The sequence below is a fragment of the Macaca nemestrina genome, chromosome 1 (genome assembly GCF_043159975.1).
Source record: "Macaca nemestrina isolate mMacNem1 chromosome 1, mMacNem.hap1, whole genome shotgun sequence".
Classification (NCBI taxonomy): domain Eukaryota; kingdom Metazoa; phylum Chordata; class Mammalia; order Primates; family Cercopithecidae; genus Macaca; species Macaca nemestrina.
In genome coordinates this window covers 97606044-97631322 of record NC_092125.1, presented here as the reverse complement: position 1 = coordinate 97631322, position 25279 = coordinate 97606044, and the positions used below count along the sequence as shown (strand labels likewise).

Genomic DNA, 25279 nt, shown 5'->3' with positions numbered 1-25279 from the left:
ATAAAAAGGTTAGTGGTGCATTCCTTTAGTGCAAATTATTTTTGGTTCTTACTAACATTTATGAATATAATAAAATCTATACAGCATAATGTATGTGGTTAATTTGTCCACATCATCAGTTTGCTTTTATTTAAGGAGATATCCAAGAAGTTGCTACATCTTAACCAGTAATTTCAGCAGTTAGGGAATAGGCAATATCTAGTTAAGGGCAATTGTACTTTAGCACTATGAGACAAAATGAGAAATGCAATCACGGCAATAATGTATTCTCCTGTATAAATCTGTCATGGAAATGGTATAAGAAGACATACCTTTTACAGGCAGTTTCATTGTTATGCTTTATGGTGATTCTAAGCCTGGTCTGTACAACAAGCAATTAATAATGTTTGGTCTGCGAGTTGTCTTGGGTGGATATGTACACAGGACTCTAAAAGTAGGTTTAAGGTGATGAATTCAACAGAGAATCTGACCATTTGGCCTAAAGGATCTCATATTTGACTGGCTTTGGCACTGGCTTGACTGGTTACCTTCCGAGATTTTGGAGTTAACCATGTATATAACCGCTATCATGTAACTCTACCTATGGTGTTTTGACAGACACTGAATACTTGGCCATGAACTCCTCCTATAGCTCCTTTATTTGCATATCTTGCACCGTTAAGAAACGGAACACATAGGACACAACCCTTCCATTACCCGATATCTGCCAAGATGGAGATAATTAGGCAACTTTTCTCAAAAACTCTTGATGTAAAGCAGAACAGTGACTAGGTCCCTTCTTAACAATAGGCAAAGTGAGCTCCAGCATTTACTAAGATGGGAACCATAACATGCTGGCCGGAAATAACTTGGAAGCTCATTTTGTCCATACCCAATTGTAGACAGTCAAGAATATAAAAATATTCTGCATTCTCTTGTCCTTAGTACTCCTTTCTGCCTTCCCCATTTCTACAAGCCTGATGGCTTTTAAATGTTAAAATGCTCCCTAAAAGCACCTCATAAGCCTTATTACACAAGTCACATAGGAACAAAAAGCGCCTCAGATAGTCCTCCATTTGGGCGCAGTCTTGCCTTCTGAGAAAGGGGACTCTAAGAATTAATGAGGGCCCAGATTTGGGATATCTGGGGCAAGACTTGGACCTTCCTGGTAAAACACGAAAACAAAACAATAAACACGGCCCCTCCCCCCATCTCCAAAAACAAAAACAAAAACTTCAAGGCCATGCCGCCGCGGCCATCAGTAGCTCCGGCTCAGAATTTGACCGTTAAGAAAAGGAAACTAGGCTGAGCTAGGGCACCTGAGATCCCGGCCGTCTGGGGCCGGGGCGAAGTTGCCGGCGTCGCGCGGCTGGGGGCGCCCGCAGGGCCCGGCGCGGCGCTCCCGGGGACTTTCACCTGCTCCGCTGGCAGCGCGGGCTGCGCGGGGGCGGACCCGGCGGCGGGCGGGGCCTCGGCGCCCGGAGGGAGGAGCCGGCCCGGGCCCGCCCCGCAGGAGGAGCCGCTCGCTGGCGGCTGATCCAGCGTCTCCGTGACAGGCACCCAGCTCCTCCGCCACCGTCACAGCCACCGCCACCGCCACCGCCACCGCCGCCTTTTCTTCTTCGTCCCGGGCCGTGCGTTCTACTGCTCTGGGGCCGGCGCCGCGCCCAGTCCCGCTTCGGGCAGCGCGCCCCACCGCTCCCCTCCCCTGGCAGGGGCGCCGCGCAGCCCGCTCCCGCCGCCACCTCCTCCCCCGCCGCCCTCCTCGCCGGCAGGAATTGCGCGACCACAGCGCCGCTCGCGTCGCCCGCATCCGCGCAGCCTGCTGCCGCTCGGCCCTCTGCACCGCTCTGGGTCCGGCCGCCGCGCGGCCAGGGCGCCCCCTGCCCCGCGCTCCCAGGCCCCACCACGCGTCGCCGCGCCCAGCTCCAGCCTCCCCTCCCCGGGGTCTCGCCAGCCCCTTCCTGCAGCCGCCGCCGCCTCCGAAGGAGCGGGTCCGCTGCGGGTCACCATGCCCAGCAAAACCAAGTACAACCTGGTGGACGATGGGCACGATCTGCGGATCCCCTTGCACAACGAGGACGCCTTCCAGCACGGCATCTGCTTTGAGGCCAAGGTGAGGGGGCTCCGGGGAGGGTGCTACCTGTGGTGGCGGTGGGCTGGGGGGGCATGTTTGAGCGGATGGGATGCACAGCCGTCCTGGACCCAGAGCTGGTGGGCTAGGCCGATTTGGGGGCCTTTCTCTTAGGGATGGTGACTCTCCCTTCTGAGTCTGTAATTCCTCGGGTTCCTGCCCAGAACTGTTCAAGAGCAACTGCAAAGTTTGAGCGGTATTGCCTCACCTCCCCCTTCGCACCTGCAGACTCCCCCATCCTTATCTGCCTAGGACTGGGTTGAGTTACTTCCCGGATCCCTCCTCCAGAGGAGAAGCCGGCGAGTGAGCGCAGCCTGGGCACCTGGTGCTTTAGAATCGGTTTAAGGGAGCTCTGGTGTTATTTATCTGCTGGGCTCCCAGGGAGAGGTGCTTTCAGGAAGGTCTTTTAAAAGAGAAATGCCTGCTTCCTAATTGAAGAAAAGAATACAGATTTTTTTTTTTAACTTTTTTTTTTTTTTTTTTTTAACCGGGTCTGGGTGTTGGAGTCACTTCCTAAATGCCTAATTTGCCAGACTCTCTGCATGTGCCAGTCACCGAAGGGAGTGGTGAAAGCTACCCATTTGCTAGTTTTGTGGCTTAATGTTAAGTTTCAGCATCTGGTAGGGAACTGTTGCGGAAGAATTTAGCAGAGATGACTGGAATTTTCAGCGCTGAGGTCGGAGCCCCAGGTCCACCATTGAGGGAGGGGTGGAGCAGAAGCCTCGGTCCTGGACCATCAGGTGTGAGGAAGGTTGACCCCCTGTGATGCACCTCCCTGAGTGAGGAGTTCTGGCTCTGAAATTGCACTGGCGGTGGCCACTGCCCATCACCAGGAAACAGTGCTTTTTCTGTGGAAAAGTGTTCTGCTCTTCCTTCAAGCCCTTTGACCTCCTCTGTGACGTATAGACCCAGGGACTTTCGGCACCTACAGTGTGCCTGTCGGTGAAAAAGTATTGCCCCTCTAAGTAGGCTGGGTCTTGCTGGTTTTGAAAAGTACTTTGGATGTGACGACAATTTGACTCTTTGTTCTCTTTTTCTCTTTCATGATGGTGTACGTGCAGGCTGTTAGCATCTCACGAAAGGATTATTCCATCAGGTGTCTCCTTCCTTCAATTCACACAATTTTCGAGTATCAGACATGTGCCTAGTGTGGTCAGTTTCTTTAGAATTTTTTTCTTTCTCGTGTAGATGGGTGAGTTGGTGAAGCTCACCTTTTTTTCCCCTGAATAACCTTATCCCAGCCATATTTGCTGGAGCTAGGAGAACTGCCTCCCCCAGCCCCCCGAAACATTAAACCCTGCCGTGGAATGCAGAGCTGAATTACTGGGTATGGCTGGGACAGAGTGGGGCTGCAGCCAAGATCTTATCTCACTTCTCTCATCTCTCAGAATAGATCTGGTCGGTGGGTCTAAGATGGGATGCTTGGGTTAATTTTTGTCCAGGCCTGTTGATTTGGTGAGTGGGGGTTTTTATTTTAAAGTATGAGTTTTCCTCAGGGTCATGATTTAATTTTCTTGGACGTACGTAAACTGGGGAATTGGCTTGTGTTTTGTTTGGTTCACCAGTACCCTGTTTTACAAGTAAGAGTTGGTAAGAAGGGAGATCAGATTTAAAGTGTTTTAAGACTGAGCATGGTGGCTATTGCCTGTAATTCCAGCACTTTGGGAGGCCAAAGTGGGAGGATCGCCTGAGCCCAGGAGTTAGAGACTGCAGTTAGTTATGATTGCAACACTGCACTCCACCCTGGGTGACAGAGTGAGACCCTGTCTCGGATAAATAGATAGATGGATGGATAGATAGATAGATAGATAGACAGACAGACAGATAGATAAATACGTGTATTTTAAGCCTTTTTATTTTCTCACAGTTCAGTCCTCTGCTTTTGGTCCCCAAAACCTAGTGTGCCTAAGAATAATCAGGTGAGGGGGTTAACAAGTTTGAGTCTTGCCACACCCCAATTTTAATTCGATGCATCTTGGGGGAGCCCAGGACTATGTACCTTTAACGAGCATTCCAGGTGATTTAATGCAGGTGATTGTGGCCAGACTTTGAGAAATATTGGGCTTGAGGGTTGCCTCCAACTTGCTCCCTTTCCCAAATGTACAGTTTCTTTTCTAAGCAAATGTCTGGGGGCTGTGTGATGTAGTTCCTATAGTAACTTCCCCGGATTCACAGGCAGTGGTGGTCAGTGAAAGGAGAGGGAGCCGCAGTTGGTCCAAGCTGTTTTCCCAATACAAATCTGAGACATAGGGGACTAAGGATCCTTCTTTGAGAGAGGTGAGGCAGAGAAGAAAGGACAGGAGCATATGGTAAGGGGAGTGGTGGAACTTCTTTGGGCAAAGGCTGACTTTGAGGACCAGGTCCTAACTCCCAGATCTTTGTAATTGATGCTGCACCCTGGCACATTCAAACACCATGTTAGTCAAGACCTGAGCAGAGGTGGAAGCACAAGCTTTTCTGTCCTACATGCTCCTGGTAACAGCCTTTTCTGGCTGTTTTCAACATCCCTGCAGAGCAGTGTCTGTGCAACTGCACAATCACTGGGATTTCAGGGTTAAATCCACATCACAGTCTTCCCTTGTTTTGGAAAAATGCAGGCTGGGAAATGCAAATGTATTATTGTTGCCTTGTCAGGTACCCTTGGAAAATGAGTGCGGCTCTTTCTCTCCCAAGGGCTGGCAGTTTTTCAGAATCAACATTGGATTGAGTGTTCCTCTGGATGTATGCCACTCATTTTCAGGGTTCTGCAGAGATTGAAAGGTATGCGGTTAGGATCGAAGGACATCCGGGTGGCAGAGGTTCTGTGCACTTAAAAAACCATGCATTTAGTTATCAAGTGCAATCCTAGATTTTTTCACCTGCAGTACCTCATTTAATTCTCACTACTTCCCTAGGAGATGGGTCTCCTTATGTCAATTTTATAAATGAGGATATAGGCTCAGGGAGGTTGTTGTGTGCCTTAGTGCTCACAGCTGTGTATGACAAAGCCAAGATTTAAGCCTGGGGCTTTGACTTCAGACTCCCAAATCCAGTGCCTTTTCATTCAATAATTTTTATGAGATATTCACTCTATGTTGGCCACGGGTTTGATTCACAGCTCTCTAGTGGAGTGGTCTCAGGTTGCTGGCCTCTAGGACTCTGGTATAGGAAATTATTCAAACATACATGCATGCATACATTTATTTATTTATTTATTTAGAGATGGAGTTTCGCTCTTGTTGCCCAGGCTGTAGTGCAATGGCATGATCTCACCTCACCACAACCTCCAACTCCCGGGTTCAAGTGATTCTCCTGCCTCAGCCTCCCGAATAGCTGGGATTATAGGCATGCAGCACCATGCCCAGCTAATTTTGTATTTTTAGTAGAGATGGGGTTTCTCCGTTTTGGTCAGGCTGGCCTCGAACTCCTGACCTCAGGTGATCTGCCCGCCTCGGCCTCCCAAATGTTGGGATTACAGGCATGAACCACTATACCTGGCTCAAACTTTTAATGCTTGGCCGTTTCCAGATTTCCCTTTGGGCTGAGAGCTGCTTGCCAGGGAAACCTGCTGTCTGTGTTCAGAGTGGGCACCTGGCTTACTGACTGATGCTGGCGGGTGGGTAAATCTTACATGCCCTGAGAGCCTGTGGCTCCTTAGTACCTGCCTCCTGATCTCCCAGTATGTCTTCCTGGTGGCCAGTGTCATCAACTGTCTCTCCTGTCTTGGTGAGAAAGAGACTTTTAATGCTAATGGTACAAAGGATAATAAGAGTATTAATAATAGTTATGTCTTATCTGTAGGTGATTTTTGATTTGCATGGGACTTTTACATACAAACACTTTTCCTCGTATAGAAACAGGCACATTAGTGTTATCTCGATTTTTCAGGCCAAAAAATGGGGATCAGAGAGATTAATTTGTCCAGAGTTGCAAATTGGTATATCAGCTAATGATATTTATTGAGCACTTACTATGTGCCATGCGTTGTTCTAGCCACTGCCTCACTTAATCCTCACACTCCAGGGCTTTTGACTCCAGGTCCATGATTCTTTCACCTCCTCCAAGGCTCACTCAATCCTGAAGTATTAATAGTTGCTTCCCTTGTAGTCCTAACACTCATTGCCTAGATTGTTCCCTTATATCTGTGTGTATGATACAGATGGTCAGAACTGGAAAGCACCATGGCTCAGTACAACACCCTCACCCCATCATTGGACAGATGAGGAAATTGAAGTTTGGAGGGGAAGTCGTGGACCCAAGGTCACATAGTCAGATAATAACAGAACCAGGACTTATCCCTGGTTCCCTGGCTTCAAATTGGTTTCAGTTATCCATCACTTGAAAACAAACTACCTCAAGACTCAGTAGCTTGAAACAACAACTGTTCAGTTTGCTTATGAATCATGACTCAGGAATTGAGGCAGAGCTTGGCTGGGCTGTTCTTCTGTTGCTTATGGTGTTGACTGGATCACTCACTTTGCTGTATTCATCCGCAGCTAGGCTGGACTGTTCAAGAAGGTTTCACTCATATGACTGTGCCTTGGTGGTCCTTCACATGACTATTCCCTCCACTGTCTGGCTTGGATCTCCTCACAGCATGGTGGCCCTTTTTTTGGGCAGCTGGTTTTCAGTAGGGGGTATTCCAAGCAGGAAAGCAGAAGCTCTTAAGGTTGGGCCTTTCTGAGTTACATAGGATCACTTCTGCCACATCCTGTTGGTCAAAATAGGTTATTGGGGAAGAGAAATAAGCCCCACTTCTTGATGGGAGAAGATTGCACGTGGGATGAGAGATATTGCTGAAGCTGTTTACCACACAAAATTCTGTTTTTTCCTCTCTGCATATATCTTCTCCAGTGACATGGAATGTTCTTTGAGGAATCTCGTGCCTCTGTGTGCCTCCCCCTCCCAAGCCTCAACATCAGGTACAAACATAGTCACAATGAAAAATTGTCAAGTGGAAGAAATGACCAATTGTGGAAAGTCTGAAAGCAGTAAATATCATTGCTGAGTGATTTTGTGGTTTGGGAGCATTTGGTCAGATTGAAGCTGAATTCTCTGGCTGTATTTCCTTCCTTGCTACCTGGCTTCATTGGTTGATGGTTTCCCTGATGTGGATTTTAGAGATTCCAGTAACCTCAGCAGGATATCTGTGGATGCCCCTTACACATACTGCCATGAAGGCCTCCAGATGAATGACATTTGGTCACCGTAAGTGGGGTATCCCTGACTCATCTGAGCCTGCATGGCCTGGTACAGAGCTCTCAGAACCCATTCCACTATACACTGGGTGCTTATGTCCACTTTCTCCCTTCTCTCCACCCTGACTAAGGGTCCTGTCTTCCAGGGTTCTGGAACAGTAGCAATTCAGATTAAGGGTCTGATGTATTTTCCAATGTCATCATTAAGGAGGAGACATAGTTCACTTTCTTATGCTTTTCCAGATGCTTTTAAGAACACTTATCTTCTGCCCAGACCACTTTTTTTTTTTTTTTGGTGGGGGGCAGTGAGTTCCAAAGATACAGTACTGCTCTGAAATAACACCTGTTTTATTTGTCCTTACATTGCTCTCAGGTGTCCCAGTATGTTCCTCTACACCTGGTGTTCTTGGGATTTGATGGACAAGTCTATTTCTACATTAGCCATACATTTCATTATTTTATGGCTTTCAGTTGTAGCTCTGAAATGGCTTTCAGACATTTGCCCACAATGTCCCAGTTCTTTTTAGTGGTCAAAATCATGCAGCCACATCAAATGATGACCTTTGCCAGTTATCTGTAGCTAGGACCCTAACCAGACTTGACTCACTGTTTACTATTGCCTACTCATAATGCTGCTACTCCCAAGACTCAAACTTTCAGAATGCTTTCGCTGGCTGTAATTACCTGCCTTCCCTTTATACCTTTGTTGCCTTGAGGATGCTCTTAGCTGTGCAATGACCTTTTTGCTGCCCTCGTCCTGCTGTCTACCCTCCCTGACAGCCTGGGACCATGCCCATGGCCCTTCCTTCCTGCCTTTTTGCCCTACCCTGCAAACTTGATCTTTGCTACTTTCCTTCTTCCTTTCTGTTTTTGGAAAAGGCCATTTATATATTTTATTTGGAGAAATGTCTATTCTGATTCTTTGGCCATTTAAAAGTTGGATTGGCTTTTTACTATTGAGTTCCCTCCTTTCTAATAGCTTTATTGAGATGTAGTTCACATACCATACAATTCACTAATTTAAACTGTACAATTTAGTGATTTTTAAGATATTACAGATCTGTGCTACCAGCACTACAGTCAATTTTAGAACATTTTTATCACATTAAAAAAAAAACACTAGGCTGGGTGTGGTGGCTCACGGCTGTAATCCCAGTGCTTTGGGAGGCCGAGGCGGGTGGATCACTTGAGGTCAGGAGTTCAAGGCTAGCCTGGCCATCATGGTGAAACCCCATCTCTACTAAAAATACAAAATTAGCTGGGCATGGTGGCACACTCCTGTAATCCTTACCACCTGCATCTGCCCAACCCTGAACAGCCACTAATCTACTTGCTGTCTCTAGATTTGCCTATTCTGGACATTTCATATTTATGGAATTATATAATATGTGATCTTTTGTGTCTGACTTCTTTCCCTTAGCGTCGTGTTTCAGGGTTCATCTATAATTTATCAGTACTTAATTCCTTTATATGGCTGGATAATATATCATTGTATGGATATACCACATTTGGTTTGTTCACTCATCAGCTGAGGCACATTTAGGTTGTTTCCATTTTTGCCTCTTAAAAATAATGCTATAAACATTCACGTACAGGCTTTTGTGTGGGCATGTTTTTATTTTTATTTTTTAAAAATTTATCTTGGGTAAAATAAATAAAAGTAAAATGGCTGGGTCCCATGGTAACCATGTGTGACCCTTTGTGGAACTTCTAATGTGGCTGCATCGTTTTACCTTTCCACCAGCAGTGTGTTCATATCCTCACCAATGCTTGTCTGACTTTTTGATTCCAGCCATCCTTCTGGGTGTGAAGTGCTATTTCATCATGGTTTTGATTTGTATTTCCCTTTTGAATAACAGAATACCTCCTCATTCCCTAGCAAGCAGACTCAGAGAGAGAGAGAGAAAAAAAAACGACTATCTTTTCATGTGTTTTTTGGCCATTTATATGTTTTCTTTGGAGAAATGTCTATTCTGATCCTTTGCCCATTTAAAAGTTGGATTGGCGTTTTACTATTGAGTTGTAAGAGTTCTTTATATATTCTGGATTCAAATCCCTTATATAGATTTGCAATATTTTTACCCATTCTGTGGGTGGTCTTTTCACTTTCTTGGTATTGTCCTTTGAAACACAAAGTTTTAAATTTTGATGAAGTCCAATTTTTTTTCTTTTTCCCTCATTTTGAGATCTGTCTGCTTTCCATGTCCTGTTAGTCTGCCTTTGTCCTCTTAATTATGCCCTTCACTCCCCACCCCCACCCTGGCACGGTTACATTTCCTGGGTACTGACTTACTCCTCCCTGCCTAAGAATATGCTATGGCCTTCCCTCTGTGAAACGTCTCTTCTTTCTGCCTCTTTCTTTAATTAACATGTTGTCTTTCTCTTTCTTTCACAGCTAAGCCTTGTGAGAGAGTACTCCACCCTTTGCAGTTTCTCAGTCTTCATTCAGTCCCTGGCCGCATCCTTCCGACTTCTGTCCTGGCTGCTCTACTGAAATTGCTCTGCTGCCCCTTCCTCTGTCCTCATCCTTTTTGACTTTTCTTCCTGAGCAGCCTGTCCTAGTCCTCCGTGGATTGCCTCATTAGGCTCTCTGTGCCTGCTTGCAGTCAGCCAGCCCCCTGCCCCTGCCCATACCTCCTTCTTTTGTGGCTGTTCTACATCCTCCCTTTGCTCTCTACCGTGAGTGCTCCATTCCCTCTCCTTTGGATTCTGTCTGCTCCCACTCTTCTGTTATGCAGGCTGCTGGCTCTCTACTTCAGTCCAGACTCCGCATCTTTATTTGCAGCTTCCTGCTGGCCATCTGTACCTGAATGTGTTGCTGTCCCCATCACTCAACAAGCTGGAAATCAAATTTCTCTTCTGACTTCATTGTCTTTTAACGACCCCACCATCCTCTTGGGCACATGGGCCTGACACTTTAAAGTACTCCTTGTATTCTTTGATTTAACAGCCAACTCAAATTTGGTGTTTACTGGGTACCTATGGTGTCCAGGCTCTACTCTCCTGTACCCCACACCAAGTCAGGTGCCAAATCCTCTTGAATGTTCCCAGTGACATCCATCCATGTGCCCTGGCTGATCCATCACCAGTTCACATGCTCCACCCCCTCCCCTGTTATCAGGGCCATCAATAACCTCCTGAAGGCCTCCAGTGCCCCACTTGTTCTCTGATCCCCTCATCCCTCAAACTTTTGCCCTATCAATTTTCTTGAAATGGTTATCCTCCCACTCAAAAACATGAAAAGTTTCTGTACTTACTATATTAGAACCAAAATTCTTAGTATGACATTCAATACTGTTTTTGAACAATTCCCTTTAATCACCCTGGGCTTCAACCCAACTGTAGTACCCACCATTCCCTTAACCCTCACTGCAGTTTCCCACCCAGTTCACAAGTCACTCCGTGAAGTGGATGTTACCAGTTCCACCTGCTTTATATTAGAGCTGCTTGCCCTGTCCGATTTTTCATCCCTGCATTGTCATTGTCAGGGTCCATGTCACTCTGCCCCCGTGTCTTCCACAGCACTGAGTACAGTGCCTTGCGCATAGAAAATGTATTTTGAATGAAAGAGATGCTCCCTATAAGATGGCCAGGACCCTCCTGGGTCACCCAATGGTGAGAGGTGCCTTAATTGACTTCACACTCCTCTCCCCCATTTTTCTTGCTTTAGTCTGGTAACTTCCGGTTGCCAGTGGCTTGAGGGACCTCCCTGGTGTGGCCTCTTTCTGATAACCCCAATCTCACACAGTGCTAATTCCTTCCAATGAAAATGCCAAGTAAGCATTTTTTTCCCTGAATTAAATAAAATTCCAGTGAATGTCGAATGGAATTAGAATCTGAATATAGAACATATGGCCAATTTCAGGAGTAGGTAATTGTCGTTTCTCAATTGTCATTTATGTAAGAAACATTTTCTTTTTTTTTTTTTTTTTTGAGACGAAGTCTGGCTCTGTCACCCAGGCTGGAGTGCAGTGGCCGGATCTCAGCTCACTGCAAGCTCCACCTCCTGGATTTACACCATTCTTCTGCCTCAGCCTCTCGAGTAGCTGGGACTGCACGCGCCCGCCACCACTCCTGGCTAGTTTTTTGTATTTTTTAGTAGAGACGGGGTTTCACCATGTTAGCCAGGATGGTCTCGATCTCCTGACCTAGTGATCCGCCCGTCTCGGCCTCCCAAAGTGCTGGGATTACAGGCTTGAGCCACCACGCCCGGCTGTAAGAAACATTTTCAACTTGTTTTCTCATTAATGAATTGATGTCTTTTTTTCCCCTAATTCATGGCTTATTTTCTTTAATTTGCTACTTTGCAATTTTTATGACGTGAATTTGGTTGGTAGCATAGCATGGCATGGATTCAGGAGCCAAACTGTGTTTAGGTTCAAATCCTGGCTCTATCCCTCACTTGCTACATGACCTTGTGTGAGTTATGTAACATCTCTCCTTTAGCATTCTCATTTGTAAAAAGAGGATACAAATATCTCATACTTCATAGGGTTAATGGGAGGATTGAATGAGTAGTACCTGTAAATGGCCTAGCATCGTGCGTGGCACAGAGTTGGCTGCTGTTTTTATTACTGTTATTAAGTCCTACAAGTTGCAATTTAAGTTTCATCTGTGCATGGTTTTAATCTATGGAATATTCAGACACTCTGTTCTTTTATAAGTCAGAGACCTAGTCGTATATTATCTTCATTATACATGCCTGCTTAAAAAATCTAGCTGCAGCTACTCTGATTCCTAAAGTTGCAAATCAGACAGCGTGACTACTTTGTGGGCTTAAAATAGCTGTCAGCCTCCTTGGGAAGGAATAAAAAGGGGTTAACTAGGTTCTGGTGCATGCCACCATCACATTTGTTCCAGCCCTTTAATCCTTGTCAGGATTAAAAATCACAGAATCTTAAGTATGGTGGTGTCTGTCTTCACTTGTCTTTCTCTGAATTTCTTGGATAAATATTTCTTTAGGCAGAGGTAATCTAAGCAGAAGGAATCTTCTGTCATGGGATTAATTAATACCTTATGATGCTTACATTTCCCCTTACAATTTTTATATTCAGCATCATGTTTCCTTTTAAGCACTGGAGCAGCTGGCTTTAAACGTTATTTAAAATGGCACTTCCAGCAAGTTCAGTGCCCAGAGAGTGCTGGAACACTTTAGAATTCCTACCCCGCCACCCCTTGTGTATAGCCCTGTTGGTTTTCTCTAGTGAGGCTTAAGTGTCTCACCCCTTTATGGTCCATCCATGAAAACTGAGGAGAGTGGCTACCCCCCTTTATTCTTGAAACTAAGTGCTTTCCAGGGGGAACTTGTTTCAATGAGCAGCGTTGAGTATTGAATGAGACCTGGGAATCCCTACTAAGGGGCCCACCCTTGGGAGTAAGGGGGTGACCAAGAAGGGAGCGCTCCCCTAACCCCACAGCACCCTGTAACATTCTGAATTCCCTCAGCGCATGAGTGTGTTGGGGAGAGGGAAAGGAGACAGGGAGGAGACCATAAGAAGTGCTGTGTGCATGCTTGTAGAATTATCACGCATCCGTATTCTGTGCTGCTCTTCCATGCTAGTTCCATGTGTGCATTGCGTGTCTCCTTAATTAGGCTACAAACTCCTCAAAGGTCAAGGGGACTCCCTAACTTACTTGCCTCATGCTAGCCACACCATAGAAAGATAACATAATTACTGTCATTTAGAAAGTGCTTACTGTGTTCCAGGGACTGTGCCAAGCTCTTTCTATGAAACGATTAATTTAATTCTCCCAACAACCATGCTCGTTAAGGTATTATCATTATTTGTATCTTATAGATGAAGAAGCCAAGGCATACAGAGGCAGAGTCACTTGCTCATGGTCTACATCTGGTAGTGGATAGATCCCAGAGTCACACACAGGTAGTGTGGCTCAGGGTGTCTCCACTATGAACTCTTGTGCTGTATATCATTAAAAATACCAAGAGCTAATGTTTTTCAAGTCCTCACTGTGTTCTGTGCATTGTTCTAAGCATTTTACATGTATTAACTAATTTAATCTTTACAGTGGCCCCTATCCCATGAGGATAGGTGTTATTGTTCTAGTTTTTCAGAGGAGGGTCTTTTAGGTTGGATTGAATAGGCAAATGGTCTGTTGAAGGTGATCTTAGTCCTTTCCATTGTGGCTGTGTCTGGGACCCAGGTCTGTTGTTCTGTGCCATTGGGCAACGGCTCACCTGTAAAGACTTTTCTGGGCCATGTTGATGTTGTCCAGATAAAGAAATGAGGCATCAGTGACTAGGTGGAAATGCTGGAGAAGGGGAAGGAGAGGAGCTCTGGGAGGCCCTTCCTGAAGGGTGTTATTCTTGGCTGGGCTCTTGCCTGTGCATTTCCTGTTCAGTGTGGCATTTCACTCCTCTCAATGTCCACGCCCTTTTCCTTGCCTTTCCCAGCATTTTTTTTTTTGTCTTTTGAGATAGGATTTTACTCTGTTGCCCAGGCTGCAATGCAGTGGCATGATCATGACTTATTGCAGCCTTGACCTCCTGGGGCTCAGGTGATCCTCCCAGCTCAGCCTCTCAAGTAGCTGGGACTACAGGCGTGTGCCACCATGCCTGGCCAATTTTCATGTGTATATATATATATTTTTTTGTAGAGATGGGTTTTCACTATGTTGCTCAGACTGGTCTGGAACCCCTGGGCTCAAGTGATCTGCTCGCCTCAGCCTCCCAAAGTGCTGGAATTACAGGTGTGAGCCACTGTGCCTGGCCCCACTTCTATTTTTTTCCTGTATTCCATTTTTAAAAAACTTTTATTTTAAGCTCAGGGGCACATGTGCAGGTTTGTTACATAGGTAAATTTGCGTCATGGGGGTTTGTTGTACAGATTATTTCATCAATCATGTATTAAACCTAGGACTCATTAGTTCTTTTTCCTGATCCTCTCCCTCTTCCCAACCTCTACCGTCTGAAAAGCCAGTGTGTGGTGTTCCCCTCTATGTGTCCATGTGTTCTCATCATTTAGCTCTCACTTATAAGTGAGAACATGCAGTATTTTTTTTTTTTTTTTTTTTTTTTGTTCCTGCACTAGTTTGCTGAGGATAATGGCTTCCAGCTCCATCTATGTCCCTGCAAAGGACATGATCTCGTTCTTTTTTATGGCTGCACAGTATTCCATGATACATATGTACCACATTTTCTTTAGCTAGTCTATCTATCATTGATAGGCATGTAGGATGATTCCGTATCTTCACTATTGTGAATAATGCTGCAATGAACATATGCGTGCATGTGTCTTTATAATAGAATGATTTATATTTCTTTGGGTACATACCCAGTAATGGGATTGCTGGGTCAAATGGTATTTCTGTCTTTAGGTCTCTGAGAAATCGCCACACTGTTTTCCACAATGGCTGAACTAATTTACACTCCCACCAACAGTCTATAAATGTTGCTTTTTCTTTACAACCTTGCCAACATCTGTTATTTTTTGACTTTTTAGTAATACCCCTTTTGACTGGTGTTAGATAGTATCTCATTGTGGTTTTGATTTGCATTTCTCTAATGATCAGTGATGTTGAGCTTTTTTTCGCATATGCTTATTGGCCCACCTCTATTTTTGAGGACAAGTTATCTCCACTCAGAGGCCCCAGGGTGCCTCTGGTAGAGTACAAAACGCTGAAAAGCTCATTCCCAGAGATGTTGCCTTTTGGATTGGAAATCTCAGTCCACCATGCACAATGGAAAAGCTCCTTGGTTGTGTCCTTTTTTTCTATCTTGACTATAAACTCTTTGCTTTTTCTTTTGGTTTCTTTGGGTGGGAAGAAGCACTCATGTAGAAACAATTTTATTGTTCTGTGGAGAGGAAGATTAGTGTCTCCTGTGGGCCAAGTGACAGGTAACATTATCTTGCCACACACAGCCTCCACTGTAACTACATTTTCAAACTGGCTGGTTTTTTTTTTGAGACAGAGTCTCACTATATTGCCCAGTCTGATCTCAAACTCCTGGGCTCAAGCAATCCTTCTGCCCTGGCCTCCCAAAGTGCTAGCATTACAGGTGTGAGCCACTGTGACTGGCCTCAAATTGGCTCTTTAATGTGGCTGGATTTCTTAAATTTGGCAGCCCAGATTAAACAGACTATATTCTGGGCACCTATATCCAAAGTATGATTGAAATTTTACCTTTACTCAAAGTCACTTAAATGCATTTTTTTCCTCCTCCAGATCAAGGATTTTGCAGCGTCCACAGATGGAGGAAATCACCTGCAAATTCTTTTGATTAATTAGAGCAGGTGTTTTCAGTCTTTGGAGTAACCACAATCACCTGAAAACTAGTAAAAATACAGAGGCCTAGGCTTGTTGAAGTAGCATAGGGCCTGAGTGTCTTTACCAAGTTTTCCACCATGTGATTCTGATGGACACTTTAGTTTGAGACCCACAGCATTAGAGCACTGGTTCTTAAACTTGGCTGCTCATTGAAATCTCTGTGGAGTTATAAAAACAAAATGATAGCTAAGTACTCCTAGTGATTTTGATTCAGTTAGTATGGAGTGCAACCTGGGCATTGTGATTTTTCTATCTTCTGTTTCTTTGCTGAGACTTTTGACTTTTTAATTGGTTTCAAGCATATTCATAATTGCTTGTTGAAGCATTCTTAGGACTGCTTTAAGACCCATGTCAGGTAATTTAATATTATCTGTCATCTTGACTTTGGCTTCTGTTGATTGTCTTTTCTCACTCATACTGGGATTCTCCTGGTTCTTGGAGTGACGAATGATTTTTTACTGAAACCTGGACATTTGGGATATTATGTTATGAGCTTTGGATCTTATTTAGGTCTTCTAGCAGGAGAGCCTCACTACTCTCAGGTAGGGGTAGAAGTCTAGGTTATTCACTAGGCCTCAGCTGATACCATCCTAGTTGGAAGGGGTAGGGGTACCTCATTACTGATTCCACATGACCACCACTAATACTGGCCTTAATACCACTGGGTTGGTGGCAGAAGTTCAAAGTCTCCACTTGGTCTTCTCTGACACCCCAGCAAGGAGGTGGAAGAGGCCTTGTGTTTCCAGGTGAGGTGGATGTTCCAGCTTCCCATTTGGTGTTGTCACTATCGGGAGGGAGGTGAGATTGGAACATCTGATTACAGCCTGGTGAGGCGGAAGACTAGTTTCCCCACTCAGTTGGTGAGGTTGGGCCACAGTTTTTTTCTCTTCTCTTTTTCTTCTTTTTTGAGACAAGGCCTCACTCTGTCACCTGGGCTGGAGTGCAGTGGCATGATCGTGCCTCAGTGAAGCCTCAACCTCCCAGGCTCAGGTGATCTTCCCACCTCAGCCTGCCTGGTAACTGAGACTACAGGTGGGTGCTACCATGCCTGGCTAAGTTTTTGTATTTTTTGTAGGGTTTTGCCATGTTGCCCAGTCTGGTCTGGAACTCCTGGGCTCAAATGATCCACCTGCTTCAGACTCCCAAGGTGCTGGATTACAGATGTGAGCCTCTGTACCCAGCCCATAGTGTTTTCTGTGGTATTTTTCTGGAGTGGAGCTGTTACTGCTGGAAAATTGTTTTTGTCGTACTCTGCTGCCCCTTTCCTGGTCATTTGGTTAGAGAGAACAGGCTTTCTTGGGACCTTTTTTGTTTTGTCTGTGTCTATTGGTGTTTCCAGGTCTCCAGCTTCTCCAGCAACCAGTCTGGGAGATGTGAGGCTAAAAGAAAATGCAGGAAACTCGCTCTGTGCCATCTCTTGGGTGCTAAGGTCCCTAGCTTGTCTGTCTTCTCTCCATCTTTCAGATTCTTCTCCTGCTTGTTTTATGTATAATGTCTGAACTTTTTAGTTCTATCTCAGAGGAATAGGGGAAGGTATATCTAGTTCATTTTTGTGCAAGTGGGAATTCTCCATATTGGGAGGCTCCCCAGTTGATTCTAATCAAATCAAATCAAGCAGGAACATTTGAGAATCATAGGGTGAAAACATTGGAACAGGCAAAGGAAGTTTCAGTGGGAAGACCAAGAAGAACTGGGGTCCCCGCCAAGTGGTGGTCTTTATGGATCACTATGTACTCCCTCATAAATTCTTATTTCATTAATATCCACTTTCCTCTCATGGGTTTGTTGAGTTCTCCTTAGATTTCTTTCTTCATGTAGCCCTTTCCGAGTCTGACTCCTGTTCCCTGAATTTGCATTCCTAAATGCAGATATAGAAATGGATCCAGTCTACAGGAAGCATTTATTGTGCATCTACCATATTTGGGACACAGTGCTTGGTGTTGAAGGCCAGAGAGAGATGAGACAAGGCTGGTGACTTGAAGGGTGTCAGCCTCGCTGGGAAGATACTGACATGTGGAAAGATAGGCACATTATATTATTAGGTATTAATCACATACTGTGTGCTGGGCATTCTGCTAGGTGTTTTATAAACTTTCTGATTTAATTCTTCCAACTGTGCTGCCAGATGGGTGCTATTTTTCCTCTTTTATAGTTGCTGCTTCTGAGGGTCTGTCAAATCAAGTGACTTGCCCAAGTTCACTTCATATCCAATTCTGGGACAAAAATGAGATCAAGGCTTTGGTGCTGAAATGAGGCCTTGCTTTTCACATGCAGCCATGTTCCACTGAGCTTTCTGTAGAGCGTATTCATGGGCACTGCTGCTATGGAGCAGAGCTCATCCATTTTCCTGGACCCAGAACAACTTTTGGAGGCAGCTGTTAGTGGACTAGTCTGTGGCTTTGGAAGGGTTATTTCAGGGGTTTTAAATGATTCTTGAGGTTTTAAAACATCCTTAGCAGCTCTGTGGAGGGTGGTGGAGGGGGCAATAATAGGCCTGGAGAGACTGTCTCGGAAGCTCGTCCTGTACTGCAGGCACAAGGTGGTAGTGGTCGGAGCTAGGGATATTAGACAACAACTTCCTTTGTGTTCCCAGGCTTTTGTTAATATTTATCTGCAGTATAGCAGTTATTTCTGTCTTCTATACCCTCCCTTGCTTACCCTGAGTAGCTTTCCCTGGCTGGTGAGATCCTTATCTCACTGTATCTGACTTGCTTTTGAATTTCCAGAGCTTAGCACAGTGCCTGATGCCTTATAGGTGTGCCATTGGTCTTGAATGAATGAATCAATGCATGAAGTTAATGACAGTGTGGGTATACTGCTTTGCTCTTCACCACATTTACTGGGGTGCCTTGGCCAGGAGTGGGATCCCCAACATGGCTCTTACCCACTATAGTGATTTTGCTTCCCCTGCCCAGCCCAACTGTCATCTGAGTCACGTTGGCTATATTTCACAAAACAGTTTTATGTAGAGAATCTGATGTTTAATGACTTCCCCCTCCCAGTCATTCCCTTGACAGGATGGCAAAGAGGTTTATGATGTGTGTCTCATTTTTCTTTTACTAAAGTTGAACTAGCTTGTAGCTGGCTTTGTAGTTGTAGGCGTAGGATGCATACAACAACTCCACGCTCATCTTGTGAGGGTTAGCTCAGCAAATACTAGTTTCTCACCCTCATCCAACTGTACCTGTGTGCTTCCTTGTATTGCCACAGCACCATCTGATTTATAGTAGTGTTATTTGTATGCTTAGCATAGGGCCCCAAAAGGTGGTTGAACTTTTGTATTTTCTGCAGCACTGACAGAGGGCCTGGTTTATAGTAGCCACTCAGTAAAGACACATAGGGGTGGATGAATTCAGCAAGAGTTTGGTGTGTTAGAGTGAGGCTGACATCCCTAGAATGCTATGGATGTCCAGTAGCTTGTGACAGTGATGCCCCTTAGTGAGTCTTTATTTCCTCTTTCCAACAGTAGCTTTAAGTTGTTTTCTGTTAAAAATATGTCTGAAGCATACACTTGAGGCTGCTGACTCACCTCTTCTAAGGCAGTCTGAATGCCTTGGATATGCCATGTGGGAGGGAGGCAGCCACCTCCCCATTCTCATTTACACTTTTTTCACTTTACACTAATTTGTCTACTCTATTGAGCATGGAGGCTGGGGTCTGAGAGACTGGAATGTGGCTTGGGAGAGTTCAGGACAAGCTGCAATGCCAATCCCATCCTTTATTGGATCCACGGCCTTGAACTAGTCACTTTCATCTCTTTGTACTTCAGTCTCCCTCATCTATAAAATAACAGAGCTGATTTAGAACCTAAATCTCAGAGGTGATCTCTGAGGTCCCTTCCAACTCCAGCACTCCATGATTCTGTATTTGATTCTTCCTGTGTATTCTGCAGACCATCCCCCTTTACCCAGTGAAGTCACATCCCAATTAATGCCCATGTACTGGCTGACAGATCAATTAGAGCAAATAGTCAGAACACAGCAAGACTGCACAGCACTCCAGGTGCTCCTGGGCTGTGTAAAGTGCCTTCTCTCTTTGAGGTGTGGGAGGAGGAAACTTGTGATCTCTGTCTTCCTTTAGCTGTTCATCAATATGTTGTTCAAATGTAACTACATATAAGCAGGATTTATCCATTACTAGTCTTATGCTCTCAAATATTTATACTGTTTGCTGCTCTGTGAAAAAAATTCTTTAAAGTCTAGTCATCAATTTTACCCTATTACAGCCAAAAGAGAAGAATTTTGAAAAGCATCAGAACCCTATAGGATCAAATTCTGCAAAAAGGCAAAGGACAAAAAAGACTTAGTTATGATCTTGCATTTCTGTAGAAATTCAAGCAGGAAGAGGCCTATATGTGCTTGAGAGCCCCAGGGGTTGTCCCAGGGGCCAGAGTCTTGGGCTTAAAAGCTGGCATTGTTGCTGACTGTTTGAGGGCTAACAGTTAACCTTGCTGCTTCGGAAACCTAATTTCATGTAACAGTGCTTTGCAACCCTGCTGCACCATAGGATCACCTGAGGAACTTATAAAATATGGATACCCACTGCCCCTAGGGATTCTTATTTCATATGTTCAGGCTGGGTTCCTATCATCATCGTAATTTTAGAAACTCCCAGGTGATCTTGTCATGTGCAGCCATAAGAACTGCTGATGTGTACACAGAATAAGGACATTTGTGAGCAGAACTGGGTTGTTCAGATTATCCAGCCTGATTTATAAGGCCAGAATTTCTTTTTATGGATTTACAATGAGGAACCTAATTGAAAAGAGTTATTGGATATACTTGGGGATACAAAACCAGCACTTATCTCGCTGCAAGTAGGAGGGTGGTGGTGAGTAGGGGGACAGATCTCCATCAAAAGGGTATTTGGGAATGTTTAATGGCAGCAGGCCAAGAGGGTTTGAGGTGTGCCCCCAAACAATGGTGATGATTTCCTCTTTGAGGCCAGATTATTCAGTCTGTAGGTCAAAGCCCTCCTCATACTACTAAGTATTTGGCTGGACACTGCTAGCTGTGTGTCCAGACTGTGTGTGTGTGTCCAGGGCTGAGCAGTACCTCCTTCCCCTTCCTGTGGTAATGTATTTATGAATTTATGAATACATACAGCCTGGTGACTGATACCTCTTTTGGTATCAGGGATTTTCTCTCCCTCTCACCATTCTCCTTCTCCTTCATCTCTCTTCCACTCCTTGTGTATTTTGTGTCTCAGACCTAGAATCAATCATTTCTCCAGGAAAACCTGGTATCTTTTAATGCAAAATTGTATTTCAAGACCATTATCTTGACACCAGGGAGGCTAATTTTTATTGAGTTGGCCATTGTCTATACGTCTTTTTTGGTGAACAGAGCTGGGAAACTACACATAAGGAAAGAGCAAGAATGAATGTGATAGATGTAAACATACTTGTATCATACTGATATTGCCAATATCATAACTACTTCTGCATTTCATCTGATCTTTTGTCCACACTGAGAATTCTGGTTTTCAAATACATAGGGAATAACAGAATCCAATATTCCATAGTTACTCACTTGCTTTATCCTACGCTACACAATTAGGAATCTCAGAATAATAGTACAAACACCAGCACCAATTATGACTACTGAAAACAGTCCAAAACCTTTTAAAAAAATATGTCATCTGTATCCTCCACCATCTTTTAAAATGGTTATACTCTGAATAATGATACCTCAAAACGTATTCATGTCTTAATCTCTGGAATCTGTGAATGTTACTTTATGTGACAAAGACTTTGTATATGTGATTAAGTTTAGGATCTTGAGATGGTGAGATTATCCTGGATTATCTGGGTGGGCTTTAAATATAGTCACAGTTGTCCTTACAAGAGGAAGGTAGGGGAAGATTACACACAGAAGAGGAAAAGACAGTGTAACCATAGAGGCAGAGATTGGAGTGATGTGGCCACAGCCAAGGAAGACTGGCAGCCTCCAGCAGCTGGAAGAGGCAAGGAATGGATTCTCCTCTAGAGCCTCTGGAGGCTGTGCAGCCTGCTAACACCTTGATTTAGGCCCAGTGAAACTGAGTTCGGACTTCTGTTCACCAGAGTTGTGAAAAAATAAACTTCTGCTGTCTTAGCCTGTAACTTTGTCATAATTTGTTATAGCAGCCCCAGTTAACTAATACAATCATATAGTCATTACACATTGTAATATTTCCTTTTTAACCCTCATTTAGTTTTAGTTCTTCAGTAATTACATATTTAATACTTACTACCAATACTTACATTCTTGTTTCTAGTCACTTTTATTATCCAAAGTTCTTCTCTAGTATCCTTAGGAAAAGCTTATGGAAACAATATTCCCTGATTTTTTTTCCCTGAATGTCGACAACATTTTATCTTTGCTCTTTGTATGTGAAAGGTCAAAACTGCTGAATATGAAATCTGTGGTTGACATTTTTTAAAAATCTTAAGTGTTATTCCATCTACTTCTGGCATAAAGCTTGTAAATCTGATCTAATTTTTCTTTTCCTTATAATTTGTATAGTGGTAAAATTAGATGCTGCCTAAATTATCTTTTGTAAAAAAAAAAAAAAAAGTCTGGGAATTTTACTAGAGTATATGTTGATATTATTCTGAGTCAGTATTCTCAGGTACACAATATGTTCTTTCAATGTCAGGTTTCAAATAGTTTTTTTCCAGGAAAGTTTTCATAGACTACTGTTTTTAGAATTCTATTCCTTGCTTTGGTTTTGTTCTTCCAGAACCCCCCTTATCCATATGTTGGTTCTTCTTTGCCCATCTTCAATTTTTGTCACTTTCAAATCCCTTTGATCTCTTTCTATTATTTCTTTTTAATTAAATTTCCCTAAGTTTCAGACATTTTTTAGTTTTTTTTTTTGTATTTCTTCTAGTTTAGTTTTTATTTCTAAAATAGTTTTCTTTTTTTACTTTCCGTTCTTGAGTTTTGTCACTTTATTTCTGAATTTTTCTAATTCTAATTTATGTTGTTCTTTCATGCCTTGCATAATTTAAAGTATTTTTAGCTTATTTAAAAATATGTCTTTTTGGCATGCTTTCACTATCACATATTTCTAAGGATGTTATTTTGTTCCTTATTCTCTCTTTTTTTATAGAAATGTTTATGGATTTGACCTTGTTACTTTTCTGTTGTTAATTTTTATGTAAACTTAGTTTTCCTGAATTTTAAAAAGGAGGGTTGGTTTGGTAGCATTTCTAACTGCACAGAGCTTGTTTTCATGTAGATTTTAAAAATGTGGTGGTTCTGTTTCCATCTCCCTCTTTTACCTGAGCCTTCTCTTTCCTTTGTCTCTGTTGCCTGTCCTGCTTCATTTTGATTCTGTTCCCAGCAGTTTCTCTTGGTGTGGGGTCCTGTCCTGGGCAGTCAGTTTTGAGAGTTCCTAGTGGCTTGAGTGCTCCAGCCCTTCAAACCTCCTCTGGGTCCCTTGTTGTTCCAGGTTCAGCAGCAGTTCTCCAGTTTACCCAGCTCTTTTGGGTTCACATTCATCATATGCCCCATTGCTTCCCTTTGATTTCTCCCACATAGACATCAATATCATGCTGGCTGTTGGTGATTTGTCTCCATCTGCTTGTATTTGGGGAATTGTGGGGATAACTTGTCACCAAATTTCGTTAAGTGTCATCCATGAATTTTTAAATTTGCTATTTAGTTGCTCTGTTTATTTTTTGTAGAGATATTTTTTGTAGAGACTGTGAAACACCCAATAAATATATTGCCACCATTTTCCTGGAATTGGGATATTGTTTTTAATTTTCACTACAATGTGGCAAGTTGCTGACTGAGATTTTAAGTTATTTTTCCCCCATGGAGCAGCAAAAGATATAAAGATTTGAGAACATAAGACAAGTAGTGAATAAATCCTGCTTACGTGTAATTACATTTGAGCAACATATGGATGAACAGCTAAGGGAAGACAGAGATCACAAGTTTCCTCCTCCCACGCCTCAAAGAGAGAGACACTTTACACAGCCCAGGAGCATGTGGAGTGCTGTGCAGTCTTGCTGTGTTCTGACTATTTGCTCTAATTGATCTGTCAACTGGTATGTGGGCATAAAGGAATTGGGATGTGACTTCACTGGGAGAAGGTGGGGTGGTCTGCAGAATATATGGAAAGAATCAGATATAGAATCACGGAGTGCTGGAGTTGGAAGGGACCTCAGAGATTAGGTCCTAAATAGACTCTGTTATTTTACAGATGAGGGGGGACTGAAGTACAAAGACATGAAAGTGACTAGTTCAAGGCTGTAGATCCAACAAAGGATGAGATTGGCATTGCAGCTTATCCTGAACTCTCCCAGGCCACATTCCAGTCTCTCAGACCCCAGCTTCCCTGTTAAGTAATGAGTAAACAGACTGTTGTAAAGCGAAGAGGACTTTTGTAGAGTAAATTGAAGGGTATTCATTCATTCTTTTGTTTTAGGAAGTTCAGTGTTTCAGCTAGTGGATTTTCTTAAGATACAGGCATGCAGAATTTGGTGTTTGTATAGAATAATTGAGGGAGAGAACAGAGGAGGATTTCATCAGCACTCTCATAGCTCTCCTGTGGCAGAATCAAGAGCACAACCAGGAGGCCTGGCTTCATCAGTCCTGTTGAACTTTTCATGCCACCAAGTGGTAAATCTGGTGATTGTTGACATTTCCAAGAAAAGTGTTTCTCTGAAGGCTCCATGCTGTTCACTGAATAAGAGTTTGTGACTGACTTAATGAATTGATATTTTATTTATCTCAATGCATATTCTCTCTCAGTGGTCTTTTTGTTTCTTTGGGCAAGAAGATACTAATTCATATTTGCGTACCCATGTCTGGTACATGATTTATGCTCAATATACATGCAGCAAATGAATCTGTTTGGAGAAATGGGACTAACACATGAAAAGTTGAACAAACTCACCTACTGTGTGTTGTTGAGTACTAAATTATATGCCACAGATCCTGAGAAGAAGATGCAGTGTGGGGAGGCTTCCTGGATGAAACAGTAAGGAGGATTTACCCCTGCATTCACCAGCCCAAGCCCTTATTCTTCTTTAGTACCATAAATGAGAGGATACCATGGGAAACGTGTATTTTGCCATCAGAGAAAAATGACTCATTTAAGCGGCAAGTGTTCGGCTGCTTCTTTTATTCTCATCTTGTACCTCCTTTACTTCTATCCTCTATTTTCTTTTGCAGTTTCTCTAACACTTTAATTACTGTTTTGATCTTCAGCTCCTTTGTTGGAGATAGTTTTTTATTATTTCCATTTACAGGTAGGGAAGTTAAGTCTTAGCGGCTAAATGTTATAACATCCCTTAGGTGGTGAAAGGCAGTTCCCAGTAGAACTAGGCCTCTAGAACCCCTGGAATATTGCATGCTGCCTCTCAGCACTGGTTCTGATAAAAATATCTCCCCTATCTGAGCAGGGGATAAATAAGAATGTGTTAAAATAAGAAGGGGATCATGAAAGAGAATTTTATTCATGCAAAAATCAGTATTTACTGAGTACTATGGCAAGCCAGGCACTGTGCTAGATGTTAGGGATATAAAGTTGAACAAGAGAGTGTTGGCTGCAAGGGTCATGTGATGTAGATATGGTGTCGCACAAGCTTGGTATATCCTGTGGACTTTTTAGAATTATTTTGGTAACAGGTGTGAATAGAGTGCTTTTCATATTCAGGCAGTATTTTTGGTGGTGAGGACATTAGGTAGGTATGTGTTAGACATTT

At 43.6% G+C, this 25279-nt stretch overlaps 1 protein-coding gene across 5 annotated transcripts in view; it reads left to right on the top strand.

Annotated features, from left to right (window-relative positions):
- The first annotated feature begins 1526 nt into the window (after positions 1–1526).
- C1H1orf226 (chromosome 1 C1orf226 homolog) overlaps positions 1527–25279 on the top strand; it is a 320202-nt gene continuing 296449 nt past the window's right edge. Inside the window, exon 1 of one of the 5 annotated variants that reach the window (XM_011770215.3) lies at positions 1527–2095. In XM_011770215.3, coding sequence (XP_011768517.1) covers positions 1991–2095 — 105 coding nt within the window. In that variant the 5' untranslated portion in view covers positions 1527–1990. Of the gene's footprint in view, positions 2096–2618; positions 7015–25279 lie in introns of those variants that run through there. The other 4 variants (XM_071082029.1, XM_011770214.3, XM_011770221.3 and 1 more) reach the window with 4 other exon arrangements.